Source organism: Acomys russatus, chromosome 7, assembly GCF_903995435.1.
Source record: "Acomys russatus chromosome 7, mAcoRus1.1, whole genome shotgun sequence".
Taxonomy (NCBI): Eukaryota; Metazoa; Chordata; class Mammalia; order Rodentia; family Muridae; genus Acomys; species Acomys russatus.
In genome coordinates, this window is record NC_067143.1 from 5,656,560 (window position 1) to 5,680,665 (window position 24,106).

The 24,106-nt window shown below is 52.0% G+C and overlaps 1 protein-coding gene across 1 annotated transcript; it reads right to left on the minus strand.

The window, feature by feature from the left end:
* Positions 1–777: 777 nt before the first annotated feature.
* Positions 778–14,503, minus strand: Sult2b1 (sulfotransferase family 2B member 1). Its single transcript, XM_051149437.1, is given in 7 exon segments — positions 778–1,001; positions 1,785–1,965; positions 5,633–5,727; positions 6,035–6,161; positions 8,015–8,223; positions 14,213–14,395; positions 14,398–14,503. Coding segments are annotated over 7 exon segments (1,110 nt in total). The 3' UTR covers positions 778–792.
* Between the last annotated feature and the right edge of the window lie 9,603 nt (positions 14,504–24,106).

The following is a 24,106-nucleotide window of genomic DNA, read 5'->3' on the forward strand; positions in this document are numbered from 1 at the left end:
TGGGATAATGAGTACAGGAGGAGCAAGTTAATAACAGTGTTGGAGGGTGAGGGGAACGGGCAAAGCTGAGGAACAAAGGCCTGGAAAGTACTGGGGATACTGAGACACTGGCATGTCTGGCGTTTTCTGGGGGAACTTGAGGGAGGGCGTCAGAGTGCCTCCCTCCACCCCCCCCTTCCTCCCTCCCTCCACCCCTCCATTTCTGCTCAGATTAAACTCAGACAGCACAGACATGCCTCTCCACAGCTTCCCTGCAACCCGGTCTCCAGGGTCCAGACCCCAGCATCCTCCTCAGCTCTCCACGGACCCGGGGGGTTTCCCCCCAGCTCTCCTCCCTCAGGTCCCAGGGGTCTAGGCCCCAGTGTGGCACCCCTGCTGAGTTCATGCTCAGTGGCGGACACCCCACCCTCTTGTGTTTTGTCTGTTGTGCAGTGGTCACTGAGTGACCCAGGCTGGATGTGAGTTTGCAAGCCTACTGCTTGTCAGTCAAGTGCCCTCTGCACTCTCTGTGGCTGGATCCCCTGCCTGTCTGCCTGCCTGCTGTCCCCTGCCTGCCTGCTTGCGCCCCCTGCCCGCCTGCCTGAGCACCTGCCTGCCTGCTGTCCCCTGCCTGCCTGCCTGAGCCTCCTCCCTGCCTGCTGTCCCCTGCCCGTGCCCCCTGCCCGCCTACCTGCCTGAGTCTCCTGCTAGCTTGCCTGTGTCCCCTCCACCCCCCCCCCCCCCCATCTCCCTGCGTCCCCTGCCTGCCCCTGAAAGTGCAGCACGGAGGAAGAAGGAATTGGAACGACACGTTTATTCTTGTGAGGATCCCGGGTTCAGGTCATCAGAGGCTGCACGGGGGCCAGGGTTGGGCTCGGGGTCAGGCTCGTCATCAGGGCCGGTGTCCTCTGCAGACGTGTCCCAGGGGAAGCTCGGCTGTCCCCGCATTTGCTCTCGATAGACGCGGTCGAAAGCCTCACTCTGTGCCACAGTGAAGTGGTTCTTCCAGTCACCGCTGATGCCTGCAGGGGGAGGAGGAAGAGAGCACCCGGGGAGCTGCTGGGCGCCCTCTTACCCTCTCAGCCTCCCTCACCACGACCAACTACAGCATCTGTGCCAGCTGGCCAGAGCCTCCCTGCCCCCCCCCCCCCCCCCCCCCCCCCCCCCCCCCGCTTTACTGCCTCTTTCCCTTGCGCCTAGGTGACCCGGTGCTAGCCCTGTCCTTTGATCTCTGACCTCCCAGATACCCTCCCAGAACTCACCTCCCTTTTTTTTAGCCCCAAAGAGTCCTTTTACAACCTGCAACACCTACTCTGGTAGCTGCCTCTGCCAGCACAAGGCTCTCTCGCCCTAGGACCATCAGATTCTTAACACGTTCCTGCTGCGCCGTGATGGCCAGAGCAGCCCAGCCAGGCACCCAGGAGGGAGGCTGTGCACGGATGGATCAGCCTGAGGTCCCCACAGGCAGGGAGCTGTCTCAGCAAAGTACCCCACAAGTATGCCTTACATCACGCTGACTACTAGAGGTCCACCCCTTGGCTGTGTGGAAAGAGCCCTTTCGAATAGCAACGTGCCGCGTGCCCCGGCCTGACCTCAACTCTAGCTGCTTTGATAGACAACCCTGGTGGTGTCGGAGCCCAGCTTTGGCTGCACTCGGGCTGCTTTGTTCCAAGGGGAGGCCCAGGTGAACAGGCAGCCACCTGGAGTGCCAGCCCTCCTGCCAAGGGTAAAGATTAGGTGGCCCAAACACTCCACAGGGCATGCCCAGAGGAGCCATGAAGCGGAGGAGAAGCACGCAGTGGTACCTTTGCGCAGGAACGCCCCCTGGCGGTGGTCCAAGAGGCTGGCCGGCAGCAGTGTGTAGTTAGACATGGTGTTGGCCTTCATAGCACCAAAAGCCGAGTGGGCCACTACAGAGCTCAGGGCCTCTTCGCCCAGTGGCCGGCCCAGGAACTCACAGAGGCGTTGCACAGAGCCTCGAAGGTCCTGGGGTGGGAGACGGAGTCATCAGTGGAGTAGGGACCACTCTGAGTGGCCTGAAAGGGTTCCTGACTCTCTGCCTCAGTTTCCCCACCTCCAAGCCAAAGTGTTGGGCCTCCTTTGTCCTCCAGGGTTCTAGAGGGTTCTGGAGGAGTGAGTGGAGGAAGGCAGAAGTCAGCTCAGCAACTTAGAGAGAAGCTTGCTGTCCCTCAGAAGCACATGCTGTGGGTAGCACTGCTCCGTCCGTCCCTGCCTGCACCTCCAGGACTGGTCTCTGGGGCCTAGCCTTCCCTGTCTGCCTGCCGCCCTTTACACATCATCTCTGTGTCCCTGACACCCCCATCCGTGCCCCCACCTTATCCTCTCCCTGGTAGACCCTCACCTATGCAGCCCCTTTCCCAGGCAGCCCACCTTCAGCCTCCTTCCCCCTCAAGTCGGCCAACCCTTCCCTGGCTCCCTTGATGCAATGACGCCCCAGGACATGGGGCAGAGTCCCCGCAGGCAGGCCTGGCTTCCACACCACTGTTTCCACACTTCCTTCTCTCTCCACGTCTTGGCACAAGATTTCTTATTACGCCCTTTGCCACTGATAATCGCAACTGCCACCTTCCTTGTGACCCTTGGCTGGAGTCCCCGGAGCTCCAAGCTGTGACCTAAGCCTTCATTCACATTTGTGCTGGCCTCGCCAACAGCTTTGCCAGAAACGTCACACCCTGGTTAGCAAACAGGGGCCCAGAGATGCTCCAAGCCACCCAGCGGGGAAGCTCAGACTCAGGCCCCCAAAACACACAGCTTCCCCCAACCTCACAGCTGTGCCTATGGCACACGGCACTCTGCATCGCTGGTTGGTGCACAGCCTGCTTTTCCAGGTCATCTCTCGTTTCATAACTCTTTATTCTCTGAGCCACAGGCCTGTCCCAGAAACACACATGTGGGTGGGGCCACGTACCCCAGGTTCCATGGCCCAGTTTTTGGTTTGGAGAAAAAAACCTGATGAAATGGAGGGAGGGAATCATGGTGATGAAACCTTTTCCAGAAACTTCCATCGGAAGAAATTTATCAGGATGGGAAAAAATGGGGCTTCAAGGAACTGCTATGGGTCTTAGGGAGAGGACCAACCCACTTTAGGTGCTAAAGCTCCCGTCCCATCCTCAAAACAGCACTGATAACTTACCAGGAAGAACCTAAGCAATTACCATTTTCACAGCTCAAAATGGGTGAGCTATTGCTACTTTAAGTGAATATATATACTTTTAAAAGAGTTATTATGTACAGTGCTCTGCCTGCATTATACCTGCAGGCCAGAAGAGGGCACCAGAGCTCATTATTGATGGTTGTGAGCCACCTTGTGGTTTCTGGGAATTGAACTCAGGACCTCTGGAAGAGTAGTAGTCAGTGCTCTTAACCTCTAAGCCATCTCTCCAGCCCATAAAATATGTATGTTTTAATTTATTCAGATTACATTTAAATTGTTATCCCATCACTTGTATCCTCTCACTCCTCCCTCCTGCTCTCACCCTATTCCCCTCTCCTAAGTCTGTGACAGAAGGGGACCTCCTCCCCCACCATATGGCTACAGCCTATCAAGTCTCATCCTGGTAGCCTGCGTATCCTTTTTATTCTTTCTCTGGGTGCCACCAGGTCTCCCCACCAAGGGGAGGTGGTCAAATATGGGGCACGAGAGTTCATGTCCGAGTCAGTCCCCACTCTCCACGTAACTGTGGAGAATGTCCTGTCCATTGGCTAGATCAGAGTAGGGTTTTGTTTTGTTTTGTTTTGTTTTTTTGAGACAGGGTTTCTCTTTTAGTCCTGGATGTCCTGGACCTGCTTTGTAGACCAGGCTGGCCTTTTTAAAGAATTATGAGTCTAAGCATTTTACCTGCACGGATGCATGTATGCCATGTGGCCCACAGAGGCCAGAAGAGGCCATCAAATCCCCCTGGAACTGGAGTTATAGTCAACTATGAGCCACTGTGTGGGTGCTGGGAAACACCCAGCCCTCTGCAACAACAGCCAGTGCTCTTTCCTACTGAGCCATCTCTCCAGCCTTCGCCATCATCATCATCACCATCACCACCATCATCATTAAATACTTTTCAGGCTGGGTCTCGCTGTGTAGCTCTGGCTGTCCTGGACCTCCCTTTGTAGACTAGACAGGTGTGAGCTTGCAGAGATCCGCCTCGGCCTCCTCGGTGCCTCCCCTCTCCTTCCCCTACTTGGGGTCAGCTGCACGCAGCTCTCACTGGGGCTGGGCAGCAGGTAGCAGGCATCGGCTCTCCTTGTAACTAGTCTGATATGCTCTTCCTCAGACTCTAGCTAGCTGTTCTTATGCCACACACTGAGACAAGGCGGGGCTAGGTGTGGGCACTGCACCAGCGCCAGGCACACCCCTCACAGCTGTGCTCGGGGCTCTTCCCAGGTTCTGAAGAGCAGCCTCCTTGTGCACTGAGAACCTAAGGTAGTAACTAGCTTGTAACTCTAGGACTACAAAAAGCATCTCCAAAATGCATTGCCCTGACCTGGTGACATAAGCCTGTCACCTCAGTCACTCGAGAGACTGAAGGTTGGAAGTTCAAGGCCAACCCGGCTTGGTAGTACACGCCTGTAATCCCAGCACTCAGGGGGGCAGAGGCAGGCAGATGTCTATGAGTTCGAGACCAGCCTGGTCTACAAATTGAGTCCATGATAGCTAAGGCTACACAGAGAAACCCTGTCTTGAAAAAAACAAAAAACAAACAACAAAAAAACAAGAAGCCAAACAAAACACCAAAATGAAGGCTAAGGCCATAGAATCCTTGCCTGGACTCTCCCAGTGAGGACCTGGCATTAGGGCTTATTCGTAGACCACGTGTGTAATGTGTACAGGTACAAAACTGTGTGTTCAATTTTTTTTTTTTGGTTTTTTGAGACAGGGTTTCTCTGTGTAGCCTTGGCTATCCTGGACTCACTTTGTAGACCAGGCTGGCCTCGAAATCACAGCGATCCGCCTGCCTCTGCCTCCCAAGTGCTGGGATTAAAGGCGTGCGCCACCACGCCCGGCGCGTTCAATTCATAAAACTGAAAATAGTGACAGCTATGGAATATGCCTGAAGTAGCAGCACCCGGGGGGGTTGAGTCAGGAAGATCTGGAGATGGAGGGCAATGTGGACTACACACCGGGCCTGGGGACATAGCTCACTCTGGAGAGTGCTCGCTTAGCGTGCAGGGAGGCCTGGGTCCAACCCCAACTTCTGCATAAACCAGGCAAACTCCTGTAACCTCAGGAGTTGGAAACAGAATTAGAAGTTCAAGGTCATCCTCAAATACTTGGGCTAAAGGGGACTGAGTGATGGAGGGGAGGAGGAGAGAGGGAAAAAGGGGGCACACAGATGGAAGGAGAGGAGGAGAAGGAGGAAGGGGGGCAGACAGACAGACAGAGAGAGGGAGGAGAAGACATTTTCTTAGGGCGGCTCCATCCGCAGCTTGGTTTTCCTCTGTTGTTATGTGGCCATCCCACCCCATCTTGAGTTGATTTACTCTATCTGCCTATAGTCGTGTCTCCCCCCACCCCACCCCCCCCCAGAGACCTCCATAGGTCTTGTTTGCCCAGTACTTGGACCGGTAGAGAGTTGGCAGGCTTCCGGGAGTATGTGGTGAGGGAGGAGGGGTGGGGGTGGGGGAACACCAGACTAACCTGGTGCAGCTCCTCGTAGGTGATGAACAGGAAGTTCTCTCGGCTCCGCATCCGGATCCAGCCCTTGATGTGGTCAAACCAGGAGCCAAACTGCACTGCAGGCAGTGGAGAGTGTGTCAGCGCCACATGGCTCCCTGGACCAGGTTGGACAAGCCACCCCATCCTGGCTGCCTGGCACCTTTCAGCCAGGGTCAGGGACCCTCCCCACCGTGGCCAGCTCCCGACTGTGGAGTCCGCCCTCTGCCACCACCCATCCATGAGAAGGGAACATATCTCAGCTCTTCTGCCTCTTGGTCTGTCTGTCTCCCATGGTCTCTCTATCTGTGCCTGCTAGCCTCCATCTCCATCTCTGTCTCTCCTTCCTTTTGTCTCTCCCTCCTGACTTTTCCCAGGCCTCCTCACCTTCTCCTTTGAGGAAATCCTGAAGGAACTGGTCAGGCGTGCCAGGGTCTTTCAACTGCCCTGCAATCTTAGAGTAATAATAGAGCGAGACCACAACGTCCCGGGGGTTCCGGCCCAAGTAAATGACCTATATACCGTGGGGAGGGGAGAAGGTGTCAGGCACAGTAGGATCCAGCAAACCCTCCTCCCCAATGTGGCCTGCCTTGCTCCTCGCTCTTCTGACTCTGCAAGCAGAGCACACTCCCAGAGGCCTCTGTGTCTCTCTCCCCTTCACCCAGCAGCTGATAACTCCTCCTGGGCTCTCCTTGGAGCACCCTGTTTTGTTTTGTTTTGTTTGAACATTGCTGTATATCCCAGGCTCGCCTAGAACTTGCTATTTAGTCAAAAATGATCTTCCCTGCTTCTTCTGCTTCCTCAGTACTCAGATTACAAGTGTGCATCGGTGGTGGCACACGCCGCGGGAGGCAGAGGCAAGCGGAGCTCTGTGAGTTCGAGGCCAGCCTGGTCTACAGAGTGAGTTCTAGGACAGCCAGGGGTACACAGAGAAACCCTGTCTCGAAGACAAACAAACAAAAAAAAAAAAAAAAAAAAAAGAAAGGAAAAAAAAACAAGACAGCCGGGAGTGGTGGTGCACGCCTTTAATCCCAGCACTCAATAGCCTGGTCTACAGAGTGAGTCCAAAAAAGCCAGGGCTAAAACAGAGAAACCCTATCTTGAAAAACAAACAAACAAACAAACAAACACCAGGCTGGAAAGATAGCTCAGAAGTTAAGAACACTGCCTGCCTGTTCTTCCAAAGGTACTAAGTTCAAGTCCCAGCAACCACATGGTGGCTCACAACCATCTATACTAAAATCTGGTGCCCTCTTCTGGCCTGCATGTGTATGTGCAGGTAGAACGTTGTATGCATAATAATAAAAAGAACATTGTGACTGGTGGATCAGGGCCCAGGGGAGTCTGCTCAAACTATTGCACTAACCAAGGACAATATAAGTAGTAAACATCGAACCTATACTCTGATCTAGCCAATGGACAGGACATTCTCCACAGTTATGTGGAGAGCGGGGACTGACTTGGACATGAACCCTGGTGCCCCATATTTGACCACTTCCCCTTGGTGGGAAGGCCTGGTGGCACTCAGAGAAAGGATAAGCAGGCTACCAGGATGAGACTTGATAGCCTATGACCATATAGTGGGGGAGGAGGTCCCCCTCAGTCATAGACCTAGGGGAGGGGAATAGGGTGAAAGAGGGAGGGAGGAGAAACAGGATGATTCAAGTGATGGGGTAACAATTGAGTTGTAATCTGAATTAATTAAATTAATTAATTAAATAAAAATAAAATAATAAAATAAATAAAAAATAAAAAAAATAAAAAGAACCTAAAAACCCAAACAAACAAAACAAGTGTGTATCACCATCCTAGTTTATGTGGTCCCAGGGATGCACACTGGCTACTGCTCAGACAATTAACTCAGCTGCTTGCTTCCCCAGCCCCTCTGACAATTTTTTGTTTTGTTGCTTTGTTTTTTTGAGACAGAGTTTCTCTGTGTAGCCCTGGCTGTTCTGGGACTCACTTCGTAGACCAGGCTGGCCTCGAACTCACAGTGATCCACCTGCCTCTGCCTCCTGAGTGCTGGGATCAGAAGTGAGCACCACCATCGCCTGGCCTGGTTTGTTTGTGTTGTAGTTTGTGTCTTTGTGTCTTTGGTAGCATAGGATGACATCACAGCACTCTCCTGTCCCAGATCCCCAGTGCTGGGATGACAGCCACACATGACCACATCCAGCCTCGAGTCTGTTCCCCTTTTAAAAGGTGGCCAACCACATGGAGACTCTCAACCATCTGTAATATGATCTAATGGCCTCTTCTGTCATGCAGGTGTACATACATGTAGGCAGAGCACTGTATACATAAAAAAAAAAAAAATCTTAAAATATATTTAAAAGGTAGCCTACCCCCGCAGCCCACGCGCCTCACCTTGGCCTTGGAGTTGAAGTAGGCCTTTGTGAACAGTTGGATGGGGAGGTGGGAGCTCATGAGGCGGGGGCTGGGCCGGTCTGGGAGGCTGAAGGCGCTTATGATGGTCTCACACCAGGGTGCACGCTGCCAGATGGGCTCAGAGCGGGTCCACGAGGGGTCCCCATCTTTCAGGATTAAGCAGAGGATCTCAATCATCCAGTTGGTACCTACGGGCAGGGGGTGGGGGGGCGGAGAGCGGGACAAGAAGGTCAGAGGGAGTAGAGGGTGTCACTAGGGATGAGCTTTGAGGTTTCAAGGGCCCAAGCCAGGCCCAGAGGCGCTCCCTCCCTATCCCTAATTGCCTGAGGATCTGGATGTAGAATTCTCAGCTACTGTATCTGTGCTCCCTGCTATAAGGATAATAGATGAAACCCCCATTTAATGCTTTCTTTTATAAGCAAACCCCAATTTTTATTTTTATTTATATTTATTTATTTATTTATTTTTGGTTTTTCGAGACAGAGTTTCTCTGTGTAGCCTTGGCCATCCTTGACTCACTTTGTAGACCAGGCTGGCCTCGAACTCATAGCGATCCACCTGCCTCTGCCTCCCGAGTGCTGGGATTAAAGGCGTGCGCCACCACGCCCGGCTTATTTTTATTTTTTATTTTTATTTATTTATTTATTTATTTTTGGTTTTTCGGGACAGGGTTTCTCTGTGTAGCCCTGGCTCTCCTGGATTTGCTTTGTAGACCAGGCTGGCCTCAAACTCACAGCGATCCACCTGCCTCTGCCTCCTGAGTGCTGGGATTAAAGGTGTGCACCACCACACCCAGCTCAATTAAGTGTTGTTTTGTTTTCTTTTGTTTGCTTTTAAAAATAAGAGTTGCCTTGATCAAGGTGTCTTTTCACAGCAACAGAACACTGACAAAGAAAAGGGGCTGGAGGAATATGGCTCAGTGGATGAGAGCACTGGCTGCTCGTGTAGAGGACCCAGGTTCAATTCCCAGCACCCACGTGGCAACTTGCAACACCTGTAACTCCAGTCCCAGGGGATGCGGTGCCTTCTTCTGGCCTCTGTGGGCTACATGTACACATGGTATACACATGGTCATGTGTACACATGGTCTACACGTAGTCATGTGTACACATGGTCTACATGTGGTCATGTGTACACATGGTCCACAGACAGAACTGCACATGAAACTCCGATCCACATAAAATACAAATAAAAATATTGTAAAAAAATTTTTTTGTTGTTTTTTTCGAGACAGGGTTTCTCTGTGTAGCCTTGGCCATCCTGGACTCACTTTGTAGACCAGGCTGGCCTCGAACTCACAGCGATCCGCCTGCCTCTGCCTCCTGAGTGCTGGGATTAAAGGCGTGCGCACCACGCCCGGCTGTAAAATATTTTTTAATTAAAAAAATTATTTATTATGTATACAATATTCTGTCTGCATATACACCTGCATGCCAGAAGAGGGCACCAGATCTCATTATAGATGGTCGTGAGCCACCTCTGGGTGGCTGGGAATTGAACTCAGGACCTGTGGAAGAGCAGCTGGTGCTCTTTTTTTTTTTTTTTTTTTCGAGACAGGGTTTCTCTGTGTAGCCTTGGCCATCCTGGACTCACTTTGTAGACCAGGCTGGCCTCGAACTCACAGCGATCCGCCTGCCTCTGCCTCCCGAATGCTGGGATTAAAGGCGTGCACCACCACGCCCGGCTGCAGCAGCAGCTGGTGCTCTTAACCTCTGAGCCATCTCTCCAGCCCCATATAAATATAAATATAAATATATATATACATATATACATATATATATATATATTTTTTTTTTTTTTTTTTTTAAAGAGAGAGCATAGGGTCCCTGGAGTTGGAGTTACAGGTGGTTGTGAGCTGTCATGTGGGTGCTGGGAACTGAACTCAGGTCCTCTGGAAAAGCAAAATGTGCCATTAACCACCAAGCTATGTCCCCAGGCCCTTAAATAAATATGTATAAAAAGAAAAAGGCTTAGGGGCAGCAAGACGGAACAGCAGAGATACCTGTAGCCAAGCCTGGTGATCTGAATTCACACAATAGAAGGAGAGAACCAACTTGTCCTCTGACCTACACACACACACACATACATACATACACACACAAACACACACACATACACACAAACACACACACGTACACACACAAACACACATATACACACATACATACACACAGTGATGGTGGCTTGGTTCTGGCTCTTTTCTAGCCTCTGCGGGCAATGTGCACATATAATGCACAAACATGCGTGCGAGTAAAACACCCATGTGCGTTAAATAAACATAAGCACCTGTAACTCCAGTTCTAGGAGAACTATGCCTGTTCCCTAGCGCTGGCCGCTCATGGGGATCCCGGGCCTGTTGGGAGCGGACACTGCTGTGTCTGCTGTGTGCATCTCCTTTGCTTAGCTGCACTCACCTACAGGACAGGCTGCAGGTTGTAACCCTTATTCAGTCACAGGGCCCCAAAAGGCTCTGTAATGCAGCACAAATAAACTCCACCTTCTGGCCTGGAGAGACAGCTCAGAGGTTAAGGGCTTTTCCAAGGTCCTGAGTTCAATTCCCAGCAACCACATGGTGGCTCATGACCATCTATATGAGATCTGGTGCCCTTTTCTGGCCTGCAGGTGTACATGCAGACAGAACACTGTATACATAATAAATCTTTAAACTCCTCCTTCCCAAATGACTGCCTTCGAAGGTGTTGCCTTCCCACTTATGCGTGTGCTACCTCATGCTTCTGGAAGAGTTGCCCACTTCTGAATGTGTGTGGGGCGGAGGAAAACACTGTGTCTTCTATAACTCTCCACTTTCTTCTTAAGGAAGGGTCTATAGTTGCTGGGCAAGGTGGCGCACGCCTTTAACCCCAGCACTCGGGAGGCAGAGGCAGGCAGATCACTGTGAGTTTGAGGCCAGTATGGTCTACAAAGTGAGTACAGGACAGCCAAGGCTACACAGAGAAACTCTGTCTCTAAAAACCAAAAAAAGAAAAGAAAAAGAAAAAAAAAAAAAAAAAAAAAAAAAAGGAAAAAGGGGGCTGGAGAGATGGCTCAGAGGTTAGGAGCACTGACTGTTCTTCCAAAGGTCATGAGTTCAAATCCCAGCAACCACATGTGGGCTCACAACCATCTATAATGAGATCTGTATATATAGTAAATATATATATATATATATTTTTTGGTTTTTCGAGACAGGGTTTCTCTGTGTAGCCTTGGCCATCCTGGACTCACTTTGTAGACCAGGCTGGCCTCGAACTCACAGCGATCCACCTGCCTCTGCCTCCCGAGTGCTGGGATTAAAGGCGTTGCCACCATGCCCGGCTTAAATAAATATTTTTTAAAAAAGAAAAAGAAAAAGAAAGAGTCTATGGATCTTATCATTTCTGAGAAGCTGGCTGGACTTAATGTCCCCAAGCTCTGTTTGTCTCCACGCTTAGCACTGGGGTTATAGGCGCAAGGTACATGCCTGACTTTTTCTTTCTTTCTTTTTTTTTATTAATTTATTCTTGTTACATCTCAGTGGTTATCCCATCCCTTGTATCCTCCCATTCTTCCCTCCCTCCCATTTTCCCATTATTCCCCTCCCCTATGACTGTTACTGAGGGGGATTTCCTCCCCCTGTATATGCTCATAGGGTATCAAGTCTCTTTTTGGTAACCTGCTATCCTTCACTCTGAGTGCCACCAGGTCTCCCCCTCCAGGGGACATGGTCAAATATGAGGCACCAGACATGCCTGACTTTTTCTATCTTTCTTTTTTGTGGCTTTGGTTTTTCGAGACAGGGTTTCTCTATGTAGCCTTGGATGTCCTGGACTCACTTTGTAGACCAGGCTGACCTCGAACTAGCAGAGATCCACCTGCTCTGTCTCCTGAGTGCTGGAACTGCACTGTGCTCACTTATGTTATATACAAGCAGGGCCTTGGCAAAGCAGCCAGTGCCATTGACCTCTGAGCCGTCTCTCCAGCCCAGAAGGTGTAGTTTATTTGTGCTGCACTACAGAGCCTTTTGGGGGCCCTGTGACAGAATGAGGGTTACAACCTGCTTGTATCTAACTCACTGCCCTGACTTCTATGTGGGTCACACTCAGGTTGTCGGCCTTGGCAGCAAGTGCATTTGCCAGGTGAAACATTTCATTGCTCTTAATTAACTAGTTTTGTTATTGTTGGTTTTGAGACAGAGTCTTAAAACACAGTTCTGGCTGTCCTGGAACTCACTACGGGAACTAAGCTGGCCTCAAATTCATAGAGATCTGCCTGCCTCTGCCTCCTGGGTGCTTGGATTAAAGCCACTACACCTGGCCAGATATTTTTGTGTTTGTTTGTTTTGTTTTGTCTTTTGTTTCTTTGTAGTAACGGGAACTGAGCTGAGAGTTTGGGAATGCTCCACCCCAGCCCCTCACTGGGGGTTTCTAGGCAGGGCCTCTACTGCTGAGCTTTCTGTCATGAGACACATTAAGATCACATTAAGATGTTCAGGATAAGCCTTGGGGTCCTCCTTCCTCAGACTCTGACCTAGCAAAGACAGCAGGCCTCTGCCACCAGGCCTGGCTCATCCCTTATCTGAATGCGAAGAGCCCTGTCCCTGCGCAGGAGCCTGGGCTGCCTGGGTGGAAGGCTCTCAACCACCAGGAGAGGGCGCCAGAGGAACACACTCGTCCAACGCTCTTCTTAGCGGCTGCGGCTTGTCGCCCCAGCATGAGCCCTGCACGGGATACGGGATGACAAGAATCTTGCACCAGGGGATCTCAGCAGCCCTCCAGTGCAGCTGAATCTGGAGACAGGGGCGGGGAAGTCCCACTCCCCAATGCATGGCTGCCTGGGGGTTCATATTCGTTGGTGAGGATGGGGTTACTCCTGCACCGGCTGCCTTTCTATGCTCTTGGCTCTTGAGACCAGCTACGTTTCCCCTCTCTGCTGGGTTAGAATTAGACGCACTGCAGACCTCACCACTCTAACCATTTTGAATTCCATTTGGCAACATTTAAATACAGCCATATTGTTTTACAAGAGTCACCTCTATTGACCCCTCCAAAGTGTGTCCTTTTCCCAAACAGAAATGTTAATCATTAAACAAATGCCCTCACTTTTCACCTCCTGCAGCCCCCGTCTGTGACGTATTTTACTTTTCTTTCTTTCATCTTATATTATATTTACAGGAGAAGAGGGTCTTATGATGTAGCCCTGGCTGGCCTGGAATTTGCTACGCAGACCAGGCTGGCTTCAAACTCACCTGCCCTGCCTCCTTAGTACTTGGATTAAAAAGGCACACGCCACTGAGGGCTTATTCTTGGGGGCCTGGGTTTTATAAAGAGTTAGCTGAGAGAGCCATAGGGAGCAAGCCAGTCAGCAGTGTCCTGTTTGATTCCCGCCTCAATCCCTGATTGATTTCTGGCCTGACTTCCATCTATGACAGACAGTGGCTTGGACATGTAAGCCACACCTGCCACCTGCCCTTTCTTCCTGGGTTAGGGCAGTTTTTTTTTTTTTTTTTTTTGTTTTTTTTTACAGCAGGAGAAAAAAAAAAAAAAGCAGACCGCGCTTTTCCTTATCAGTGAGGATTGAGTAACATCCTGCATGTGAGTTCAGAACGCAACGGAGAGGAGGGAATTCCTCTGCAAACATGCTGGCCAGCAGGCGTGGTTCGGGCGTCACAGAACACAGCCATGTCTGAGGCAGACAAAGCTCTGGGGGGGAAAACCCAGACCAGCCTGCTAGTGAGAAAGCGGAGATTTAATCGATGAGGCTGCGCCTGGTGGCACACAGCTGCCATCCCTGAACCCCTGAACCCGAGGCACTGAGGCACTGAGGCAGGAGTTCAAGACCAGCCCAGGCTACATGAAAACAACGTACCCATCAAACCTCACAGTGGCTGGTGTCACTCAATGCTCTGAGGGCTGAGGGCACAGGGAAGGTCTGTGTGTGTGTGTGTGTGTGTGTGTGTGTGTGTGTGTGTGTGTGTGTGTGTGTGTGTGTGTGTGTGTGTGTGTGTGCACTCTTACAGCTCTGGTGGGAGGAAGGGGGAGATTACCCAGGCCTTCAGAGCCTACCTGGAGCAAGGGGCTTAGGGGGCAGGACAATGGGAGGGGTTTCCGGCAGAGGACAAGTTCCAAGTAGTCCTGCAAAGCAGGCTCCTCCTTCCCTGAGACGGGAGGGGGGCGAGGGGGGGAGACAGGGAGGGCGTACCTGATTTGGGGTAGGTGACAATAAAGATGTCCTCATCCCGCACATTGTTGGTGTTCTCGGCCAGGCTGAGGCTCTCGGGTGAGTACATGCCGACTGGAAACGGGATGCCTTTGTACCGGAAGTATTCACCAGGCAGCTTCTGGCTGGAAGAGGGGAAGAGCCCAGGTAAGAAGAAGGAGGGGGAGGGGTGGGCAGCAAGCTGCAGGGCCCTTCTACTCGCCCCCTGGTGGGGAGTGTCCATCTGAAAAGTGGATCTGCTTCAATGTCGTCACAACAATCCCGTGACGTCATGTGTACTAGCCTCATATTATGGATGTAGAAAGCTGAGCACAGGAGCGGGTGGGAGTGGCTTGCCCAAAGCCATGCCACTGGCAGGGGGCAGGCTACTTAATTCATGGCTGCAAAGTGGAGCTAAAGTGTCCTTCTTAGGGTTTATTTCACAGCCCAAGCCTAGAGGGCGACACCACGTCACCGGGCCATTTTACGAATGAGGAACTCAAGCCAAAGGTGGCAGGTGCCCTGCCCACGCTGCTGCACGCTGCGGAGCCCATGTGAAAACCCGCGATGACTCACGGAGAAGCTAAAATGATCTAGCTGGTTTTCCAAAAGCCGTGACGCATTTACGCAGCCACGAAACTGAGTTTCCAAAGAGGAGACTAAACCTAGGGCTTCCAGAATGATTCAGGAAGTGTTCTACCATTCAGCCACACCCCAGCCCCTCACTGGGGGATTCTAGGCAGGGGCTCTCCCACTGAGGCACGCCCCAGCCCCTCACTGGGGGATTCTAGGCAGGGGCTCTCCCACTGAGCCACGCCCCAGCCCCTCACTGGGGGATTCTAAGCAGGGGCTCTCCCACTGAGCCACGCCCCAGACCCTCACTGGGGGATTCTAGGCAGGGGCTCTCCCACTGAGCCACGCCCCAGCCCCTCACTGGGGGATTCTAGGCAGGGGCTCTCCCACTGAGCCACGCCCCAGCCCCTCACTGGGGGATTCTAAGCAGGGGCTCTCCCACTGAGCCACGCCCCAGCCCCTCACTGGGGGATTCTAGGCAGGGGCTCTCCCACTGAGCCACGCCCCAGCCCCTCACTGGGGGATTCTAAGCAGGGGCTCTCCCACTGAGCCACGCCCCAGCCCCTCACTGGGGGCTTCTAGGCAGGGCCTCTATCACTGAGTCACGCCCCAGCCCCTCAGTGGGGGATTTTAGGCAGGGGTTCTACCACTGAGCCATGCCCTAGCCCCTCACTGGGGGATTCTAAGCAGGGGCTCTACCACTGAGCCACGCCCAGCCCCTCACTGGGGGATTCTAGGCAAGGGCTCTACCACTGAGCCACGCCCAGCCCCTCGCTGGGGGATTCTAGGCAGGGCCTCTCCCACTGAGCCACGCCCACAGCCCTCTATTAGTGCATTGGAGACAGGATCTCAGTAAGTTCTGACTGGTTTTGACTCTTGTGTCTCAGCCTCCTAAGAGCTAGGATGACAGATCTGGGCCACCAGGCTCATCTAGGACATATGTTTTGTCTAATAATTTTTTTAGTGACGACGCTTGAACTTTGGTGCTGGCCCATCAGCCCATTGTCCTGCCACGGAGCTACAGTCCTAGGATTCGTATTTTGAGGGAGAAAAAAAGAAACCATGGTATACTGCTTCGTTTCGAAGACCAAGCATCCACTAACATTCCTGAGGACAGGCTCGCTCTGGCTGCTGAATCTGGGTCACACCTGTGACTGGCGGGACGGAGAACCCTCAGGCATGGACTACAGTGCCTGAGCTTCTGTCCCTGGATGCCTGTCACTTTTTCTTAGGGAGCAATTCCCACAGTCCACCACTGTGTAGTGCCTGAAACTAAAACCCTCTGCACGTGGCCTCTGCTCATCCTCCCAACCTCTCTGTCCCTTTCAGTAGGGAAGAGGCAAGAGACCCAGGGAGATTAGGGTGGGCAGAATTGTGGATGCTGCCAACTGCTCTTAAAACACCTCACTTTAGTTGGGCGTGGTGGCGCACGCCTGTAATCCCAGCACTCGGGAAGCAGAGGCAGGTGGATCCCTGTGAGTTCGAGGCCAGCCTGGTCTACAAAGCGAGTCCAGGACAGCCAAGGCTACACAGAGAGACCCTGTCTCAAACAAACAAACAACAAAGAAATAAAACAAAACACCCTCACTTTGAGTGAGACTAGTGAATCAAGCCAGCCACTCCGCAGCCCCAGAAGGCAGAGGCAGGGGGACAGAAAGCTAAAGGCCAACTCCAAAAGCCCAGGGAGTCTCAGTCTCAAACAGTAAGGAGATGCTGGGAGGTGGCAGCACATTCCTTTAATCCCAGCACTTGGGAGGCAGGCGGATCTCTGAGTTCGAGGCCAACCTGGTCTACAGAGAGAGTTCCAGGACAGCAAGGGCTACACAGAGAAATCCTGTCTCGACTTCCATCCCCTAAAAGAAAGGGGCTGGAGAGATGGCTCAGAGGTTGAGAGCACTGGGTGTTCTTTCAGAGGTCCTGAGTTCAATTCCCAGCACCCACATGGCGGCTCACAACTGTCTGTAACTCCAGTTTCAGAGGATCTGAAGCCCTCTCACAGACACACATGCAGGCAAAACACCAGTTCAAATAAAATAAATAAATAATTTTTTTTAAGAAAGAAAGAAGGAAGGAAGGAAGTTTGGAATGTAAAATCCCCCAAAGAGGGGCTGGGGGTGTGGCTCAGTGATAGAGGCCTTGCCTAGAATCCCCCAGTAAGGGGTGGCCATGGCTGTGGTATGTCACTAGGCCCTAGTCTCCATCCCTAGGACAGCAATAACAATGATGATGATGTTGATGATGACAGTTTGGCTCTGAGCATGTAGGTGAAACCCAGAAACGCAGAGGATAAACCATTCTTCGAACCCACACTGTGGAAAGCTTGGGTGTGTGCCTCGGCGTCTGGTATAATCATGGGCACAGTAACCGCTGCCTCGTCACAGAGAAAGTGTCAGAGAAGGGCTGAAGGAGGCTGTAAGTGGTCAGCGTGCATCCTGGCTTGAAGCTCACATCCCGTCAACTTGAGCTATCTAAACATCTCCATTTTACGGAGCAGGCCAGCGCTACAGTGCGATGCTCCCTTGCTAAGCTGTGCTTTCTTTAGTCATTTTATCACTTTCCCATAGGCTGAGCCAAATTGGTGATATCACCAGTTACCAGGTAGATTTGGCTCAGCGAGTGGGAGCAGCGAGGTCGATAGTTACCAGGCAAACTAGCTGATGGATACCTGCCTGTGGCAAAGCCTAATCTGCCTTGCCTGCTTGAGCCTCAGTTTCTTTGTGTGTCACAAGCAGACAGCAACAGGCACTACTTCAAGCCGCTATTCCTATCGAGGATTATAAAGGCTGTGAATCTTAAGTACTGGCCCCAGGGATGGTTGACTCTTTGATCTCAGCCGCTCTACAAGAGAGCTATTTCTTTCCCATTACAGGAGAGGGAAACTGAGTCACCTTTCAGGGAAGGATCTTGTGCCCTGAGGCACCCAGAAATGGTTTCTGGATGAGTAAGTAAATAAATGTAGACACTTGGGCCTGGACAGGAGTGTTAATTCAGAACATGGTTGCTCTGGCAAAAGATCACATCCAAAGGCCTTCTAGGCCTGTGTGATCTGGCCGGAATACAGGCATGCCTTTAATCTGGGAGACAGAGGCAGGCAGATCTCTGAGTTCAAGGCCAGCTTGGTATAGAGCAAAATTTCAGTAAGGAAAAGCTTAGGTCCAGGCATGGTAGAACATGCCTTTTTTTTTTTTTTTTTTTTTCCGAGACAGGGTTTCTCTGTGTAGCCTTGGCCATCCTGGACTCACTTTGTAGACCAGGCTGGCCTCGAACTCACAGAGATACGCCTGCCTCTGCCTCCCGAGTGCTCCCGAGTGCTACCACACCCGGCTGGAACACGCCTTTAATCCCAGCACCCAGGAGGCAGAGGCAGGTGGATCTCTGGGCTCTTAGTCCGATCTGTCCAGACCGTTCAGTTGAGTCAGTGAGCTGAGAGGCAGTGCAGGGGAGCTGAGTTCGCGGCAGTTTAGTTGGTGGAACTCAGAGGCAGATTTTACCAGGACAGTTTTACCGAGACAGGTGGAAGAGAGAACAAGTTAGGCACAGGTGAAGACAGAACGAGCCAGAGAATGAGAAGGAGCCAGCAAGAAGATTGGAACATATTTTCTAGAGTTAGTTTGAGGCCAAGCAGAGCCAATCAGTAAGAAACTGAGAGAAATCAGATTGAATCAGTCAGCTTGGAGAGGGATTTGAGCCAGAACAGCTGAGTTGAACCAGCCAGCCAGAGTTCAGAAGGAGCTGCTAGAAAGGGCGAACTTATTCAGCAGTAAACCTCAGAGGCTGAAAACACTCTAGGCCTGGATTAGATTGTACAGAGGCTAGAAGCTTCCAGGACTAGGCCAGGGTTAAGGACAGAGCCAGTAAGCCTCAGAGACAAAGATTAAATCAGGCAAATAAAAGTTAATACTACATGGGCCACTGCTCCACCAGTTTAAAAAAAAAAAATTCTGAATGCAGCTCATGTCCTGAGAGGCCAAGAAGCAAGGGCTCAGGGCTGCTGGCCCGCAAGGCACCTGTGAGTAAGTGAAAGAGAAAGTGGGCGATAAGTGAATGAAGGAGTGCACTTATTCGGCCATGCCTTGCCTTCATTTCCAGATGGTTGTGAGCGGCCACGTGGGTGTTGGGAGTGTTGAAACCAAGTCCTCTGCAAGAGCAGCCAGTGCTCTTACCCACTGAGCCATCTCTCCAGCCTCAACAATTGTTTGGTTTGGGGAGAGATCTTCAGTGTCTGTTGGAAGAAAGGAGTTTGTGCCACATGGTCCTCCCCGACCTTGTGAATTCACTCAGCAATGCCTTGATGATCCCTGCCTTAACCGAGGCGACAACGGGGCCCAGAGAGGCAGAGGCACCTGGCTGACATTACACAGCCAGGGAGGGCAGAGTGGAGGATTTGAACCCAGGCTGTTCAGAGATGCCCTGGTCATGGTGCACCCAGCCCACCACGATGGCAATCCCACTTAGAGTTAAAGCACCTGAAGTACTGTAATGGAAGCAAAGCTTGTAAAACAGGATTGCTTTCTCTAGCAATAGCGTATATTCAAGAGAAGCAAAGCAGGCAGTTAATTGCTTGCCACAGACCACCAGTAGTCAGCATTGTCACAACAGGAGCCCTAGGTGGGACCCTTGCTGTATGCACCTGTAATCCCAGCATGAGGAGGTCCATCCCTGGAGGTCACTAGCCAGCCAGCCTGCTCTAATCAACAGTCTTTTGGGCTGGAGAGATGGCTCACAGGTTAAGAGCACCATCTGCTCTTCCAGAGGTCCTGAGTTCAATTCCCGGACACCACATGGTGGCTCACAACCATCTATAATGGGATCTGGCGCCCTCTTCTGGCTTGCAGGGGTACAAGCAGGTAGAGCACTGTATGCATAATAAATAAATAAATCTTAAAAAAAAAAAAAACAAAAAACAAAAAACAGTCTTTTGGTTCAGTAGAGAACGTGTCTCAAAGGAAGGTAGATGCAGCTGGCAGGATGGCTCCACAGGTGAAGGCACTTCCTGCCAGGCCTAACAACTTGAGCAGAGAGAGAGAGCTGACTCTTGTGGGTGGTCCTCCGACCTATGAGCACATGTCACTTGCATGCATACACACACATGCAATAAATAGTAAGTGCTGGGTGGCTCCTCTGACGGCCAGGGTTAATCCCTGGCTTTCACATTCACCCACACATCTGTGTGCCCGTGTACACACTACACACACACACACACACACACTTTTCTAAAGCAGCAGCAGTGAGTGGGCAGCAGATGAAAATGTGCCTCTAAGCTGGGTGTGGTGGCATTGCACAGCTTTGATCCCAACCCTTGGGAGGGAGGCAGAAGTGGGTGGATCTCTGAGTTCGAGGCCAGCCTGCTCTACAGAGGGAGTCCTCCAGGACAGCCAGGACCACACAGAGAAACCCTGTCTTTTTTTTGTTTTGTTTTTTGTTTTTTGAGACAGAGTTTCTCTGGGTAGCTCTGGCTGTCCTGGACCTGCTTTGTAGAACAGGATGGCCTCGAACTCACAGCGATCCACCTGCCTCTGCCTCTGCCTCTGGAGTGCTGGGATTAAAGGTGTGCACCACCACTGCCGGGTGAAACTCTGTCTTGAACAAAACGAAAACAAACAAACAAACAAAATGTCGCCTTTGTGGTGCTAAGGTGTTGGGGGGAGGGGGTGACCATGAGCCTTGGACACCAGGTCTGCAAACCATACGGTGGGAGCTACCCCTGCACACACCTGGCTTTCCACTAGAGAACACCTGTTTCCATGTATCCATTAGCTAGTGACAGGAAGTGAATACCCTAACATTCTCAGATAAGCAGGGCACAATGGGACAGCCGGAGCTGTTGGGGTGAGGATGGGTAAGTCCGAGGTTTTAGGAGTCTCCAGAGCCCACGTCCATGTCCTGTCTCCTGAGGGGCGCCATGCTTCCCCTACACCAATTTTACTGTAGCACTGTTGTTCTGTTTCTTGAGACAGCCGTGCTATGAGTAGCCCAGGCTTGACTCAAATACCTGGCAATGCTCCTGCTCTGAGCTCCGTAGTACAGGGGTTATAGGTGTGCGCCATCACGCCAGGTCTATGTGCTGCTGCTGGCCGTGGAACCCGGGGCCTCATGCACACTGGGCAGCTAAGCAAACCCTGAACCCAGGGGTCTGTCTATCAAGGGACTCATTCCGTTATCACAGTGACGGTCAGTGGCTGCCCAGGGGCCCTCTTGTCTCCCGCGGGGTGTTTGAGAAGGTGCCTTCACCATGTCACTATCCTACTGCTGGTGTGAGCAATACTCAAGGACATGGTCAGGCTCCTTCAGTGGAGGGTGGACAGTTTGTCACTCGCCCACTGATATGTCCTGAGCCCTGGTCGTGGGAGCACTGAGACTCGCATTGGCAGCTTTTGTCCTTGCGATCGATCCAGCCAGCTTCAAATGACGTCATTGTACACATCAGAAAGTGGCGGTGTGTGGGTCTGAGGCAGGAGGACTTTGCAAGTTTAAGACCAGGCTGAGCTGCATATCTTGACCATGTCTTATAGGAAGTGGAGGAAGAGAAGGAAGCAGAAGATGAGAAAGAGGAGAGAGAAAAGAGGGAGGAGGGAGATGGGGAGGAGAGAGGTGGGGAGGAGGGAGATGGGGAGGAGGGAGATGGGGAGGAGGGAGATGGGGAGGAGAGAGGTGGGGAGGAGGGAGATGGGGAGAAGGGAGATGGGGAGGAGGGAGATGGGGAGGAGGGAGATGGGGAGGAGAGAGGTGGGGAGGAGGGAGATGGGGAGGAGGGAGATGGGGAGGAGGGAGATGGGGAGGAGGGAGATGGGGAGGAGGGAGGTGGGGAGGGAGGGAGATGGGGAGGAGGGAGGTGGGGAGGAGGGAGGTGGGGAGGAGGGAGATGGGAAGGAGAGAGATGGGGAGGAGGGAAATGGGTAGGAGAGAGGTGGGGAGGAAGGAGATGGGTAGGAGAGAGGTGGGGAGGAGGGAGATGGGGAGGAGGGAGATGGGAAGGAGAGAGGTGGGGAGGAGAGAGGTGGGGAGGAGGGAGATGGGGAGGAGGGAGATGGGAAGGAGAGAGATGGGGAGGAGGGAGATGGGGAGGAGAGAGGTGGGGAGGAGGGAGATGGGGAGGAGGGAGATGGACTTGATCTCACACAGGGGGCTCTGGAACAGGACATTTCCACTTGGTCACAGGAGGTCAGGAGGACCTCTCTGAGGGGGTAACGTGTAGAAACCCCTAAGGGAGTGAGGAAGTGGCTGTGGGGTCCCAGAAGGACCTGGGTGTGGAAGCTGGTGTCTGGGCAGACTAGTTGAGCCAGGCCCATTGTCATAGGCAGCTGCCAGGCACCAGGCGGCCCTGCTGATTCACGCTGGGGTCAGCTCAGCTGAGTCCCCCAGCGTGAGCCAACTTCAGCTACATCATTCATAGCCTGTGTTTATAGCAAAGTCCCTACGGACGGACGGCCAGCCTTCGCCTGCCAGGATGCTCTTGCCCTCCCCCACCCTCTGCTCACCTCCACGCTGGCCTCTGCATGGAGTGCGTCTGTGCCAGCGTCCCCAACTCCCCTCAGCAGAATGACTCACACTTTAGCCAGAGCCAGGAAAAATCTACCAGCGGCGGCTTAAACCTCGCCGGGAATGAATTTCCCAGCGTCTCTATGATGCGTGGCTGGCTCCGGCTCAGGGGGCGCCCCCCTCCATCTTGTTTATTCTTTGGCCACTGCTTAATACTTAGTGACGGTTTTCTTTCTGTATTTTCTTCTTTCATTGCTTCTTCCCTACTTGTAAGGGGGACTGGGATTGCGTTCTGCCTTCAGGAAGTAGGCAGAGTAGGGAGATGGGCTGTACTCACTGCACGTGCTAGGTGAACAGACAAGCGCGTCCCCCACCCCTGGAATGTATGGGATACCCGGACGACCTTGCTAAGGAACCCAGCTAAGGACACAGGATCTGGGCTGCGGCACTGAAGAAGCAGAAGCCAAGAGGGAGGAGACCAGTGCTCAGCAAAACGCTTGTGCCAGCACATCACAAAAACCTGCTTCCATCTTGTTTTGCTTTTGTTTTTGTGGAGATTTTGTTTGTTTGTTTGTTTGTTTGGTTGGTTGGTTTTTGAGACAGGTTTCTCTATGTAGCCTTGGCTGTCCTGGAACTTGCTCTGTAACCCAGGCTGGCCTGGAACTCAGACATCCACCTGCCTCTGCCTCCCTAGTGCTGGGATTAAAAGGTGTGCGCCACCACGCCTGGCCTGACAGTATCCTCGAAGGCATCCTTTACATTTCTAAAATTTACTACACACAAGCATCTTCTGTAAAGAAGCTGAGAAACAAACTGAATTTAGTCATCCACTGCCTGGAATGTGTGGGGGTCAAAGGTCTTGATGCCTGTGCCTCAGGTTAAAATGCCTGGAGCTGGGTCTGGTGGGACAGGCCTGTCACCCCAGCACCCCAGAAACTGTGGCAGGAGAATCTTGATTTCAAGGCCAGCTTGTGAAATTCAGTGAGAGCCTGTTGCAAAACAAAACAAAAAAGGAGGAGCCGGGCATGGTGGCCCAGGCCTTTAATCCCAGCACTTGGCAGGCAGAGGCAGGTGGGTCTCTGAGAGTTCTAGGCCAGCCTGGTCTACAGCAAAAGACCCTGACTCAAAAAACAAAACAAAATAAACAAAAAGTAAAAGGAGGCGGAGGGGTGGGGCATGGCTGCTGGTTGAGAACTGGCCGGGCATACAAAAAGTCTTGGGTTCAATCCCCGGTGCTACCCCCAGACTAACAGCTACACTAAAACATGTCTAGCTGTAAATATCACACACACACACACACACACACACACACACACACACACACACACACCTATATATTCAGAAGTGAGCAACTGCCAAGGTCATTGCCATGTGAGATTCAGTAGAGGGACGTGTGTGTGTGTGTGTGTGTGTGTGTGTGTGTGTGTGTGTGTGTTATGTATGTGTCTGTGTGTGTGTGGTATGTGTCTGTGTCTGTGTGTGTGTGTGGTATGTGTCTGTGTGTGTTACATGTCTGTGTGTGCATGCATGTATACATATGTGCATAATACCTTAACTATATACCAGAGATGACAAAATATTATTCATGAAGGAACCTGTCAAGGCCACCACAGTCCTATTCTACAAAAAGACCTTCGTCAAGGAATAATCCTATTTATTATAGCTGAAGTATTCCTTGCGGGCTTTTTTCTGCGCTTTCTATCACTCCAGCCTTGTTCCCACACATGACCTGAGGGGTTGGTGGCCACCTACAGGAATTACACCATTAAACCCACTGGAGGCGCCTCTACTTAACACAACAGCTCTCTTACCATTAGGGGTCTCAAGTACGTGAGCCCATCATAG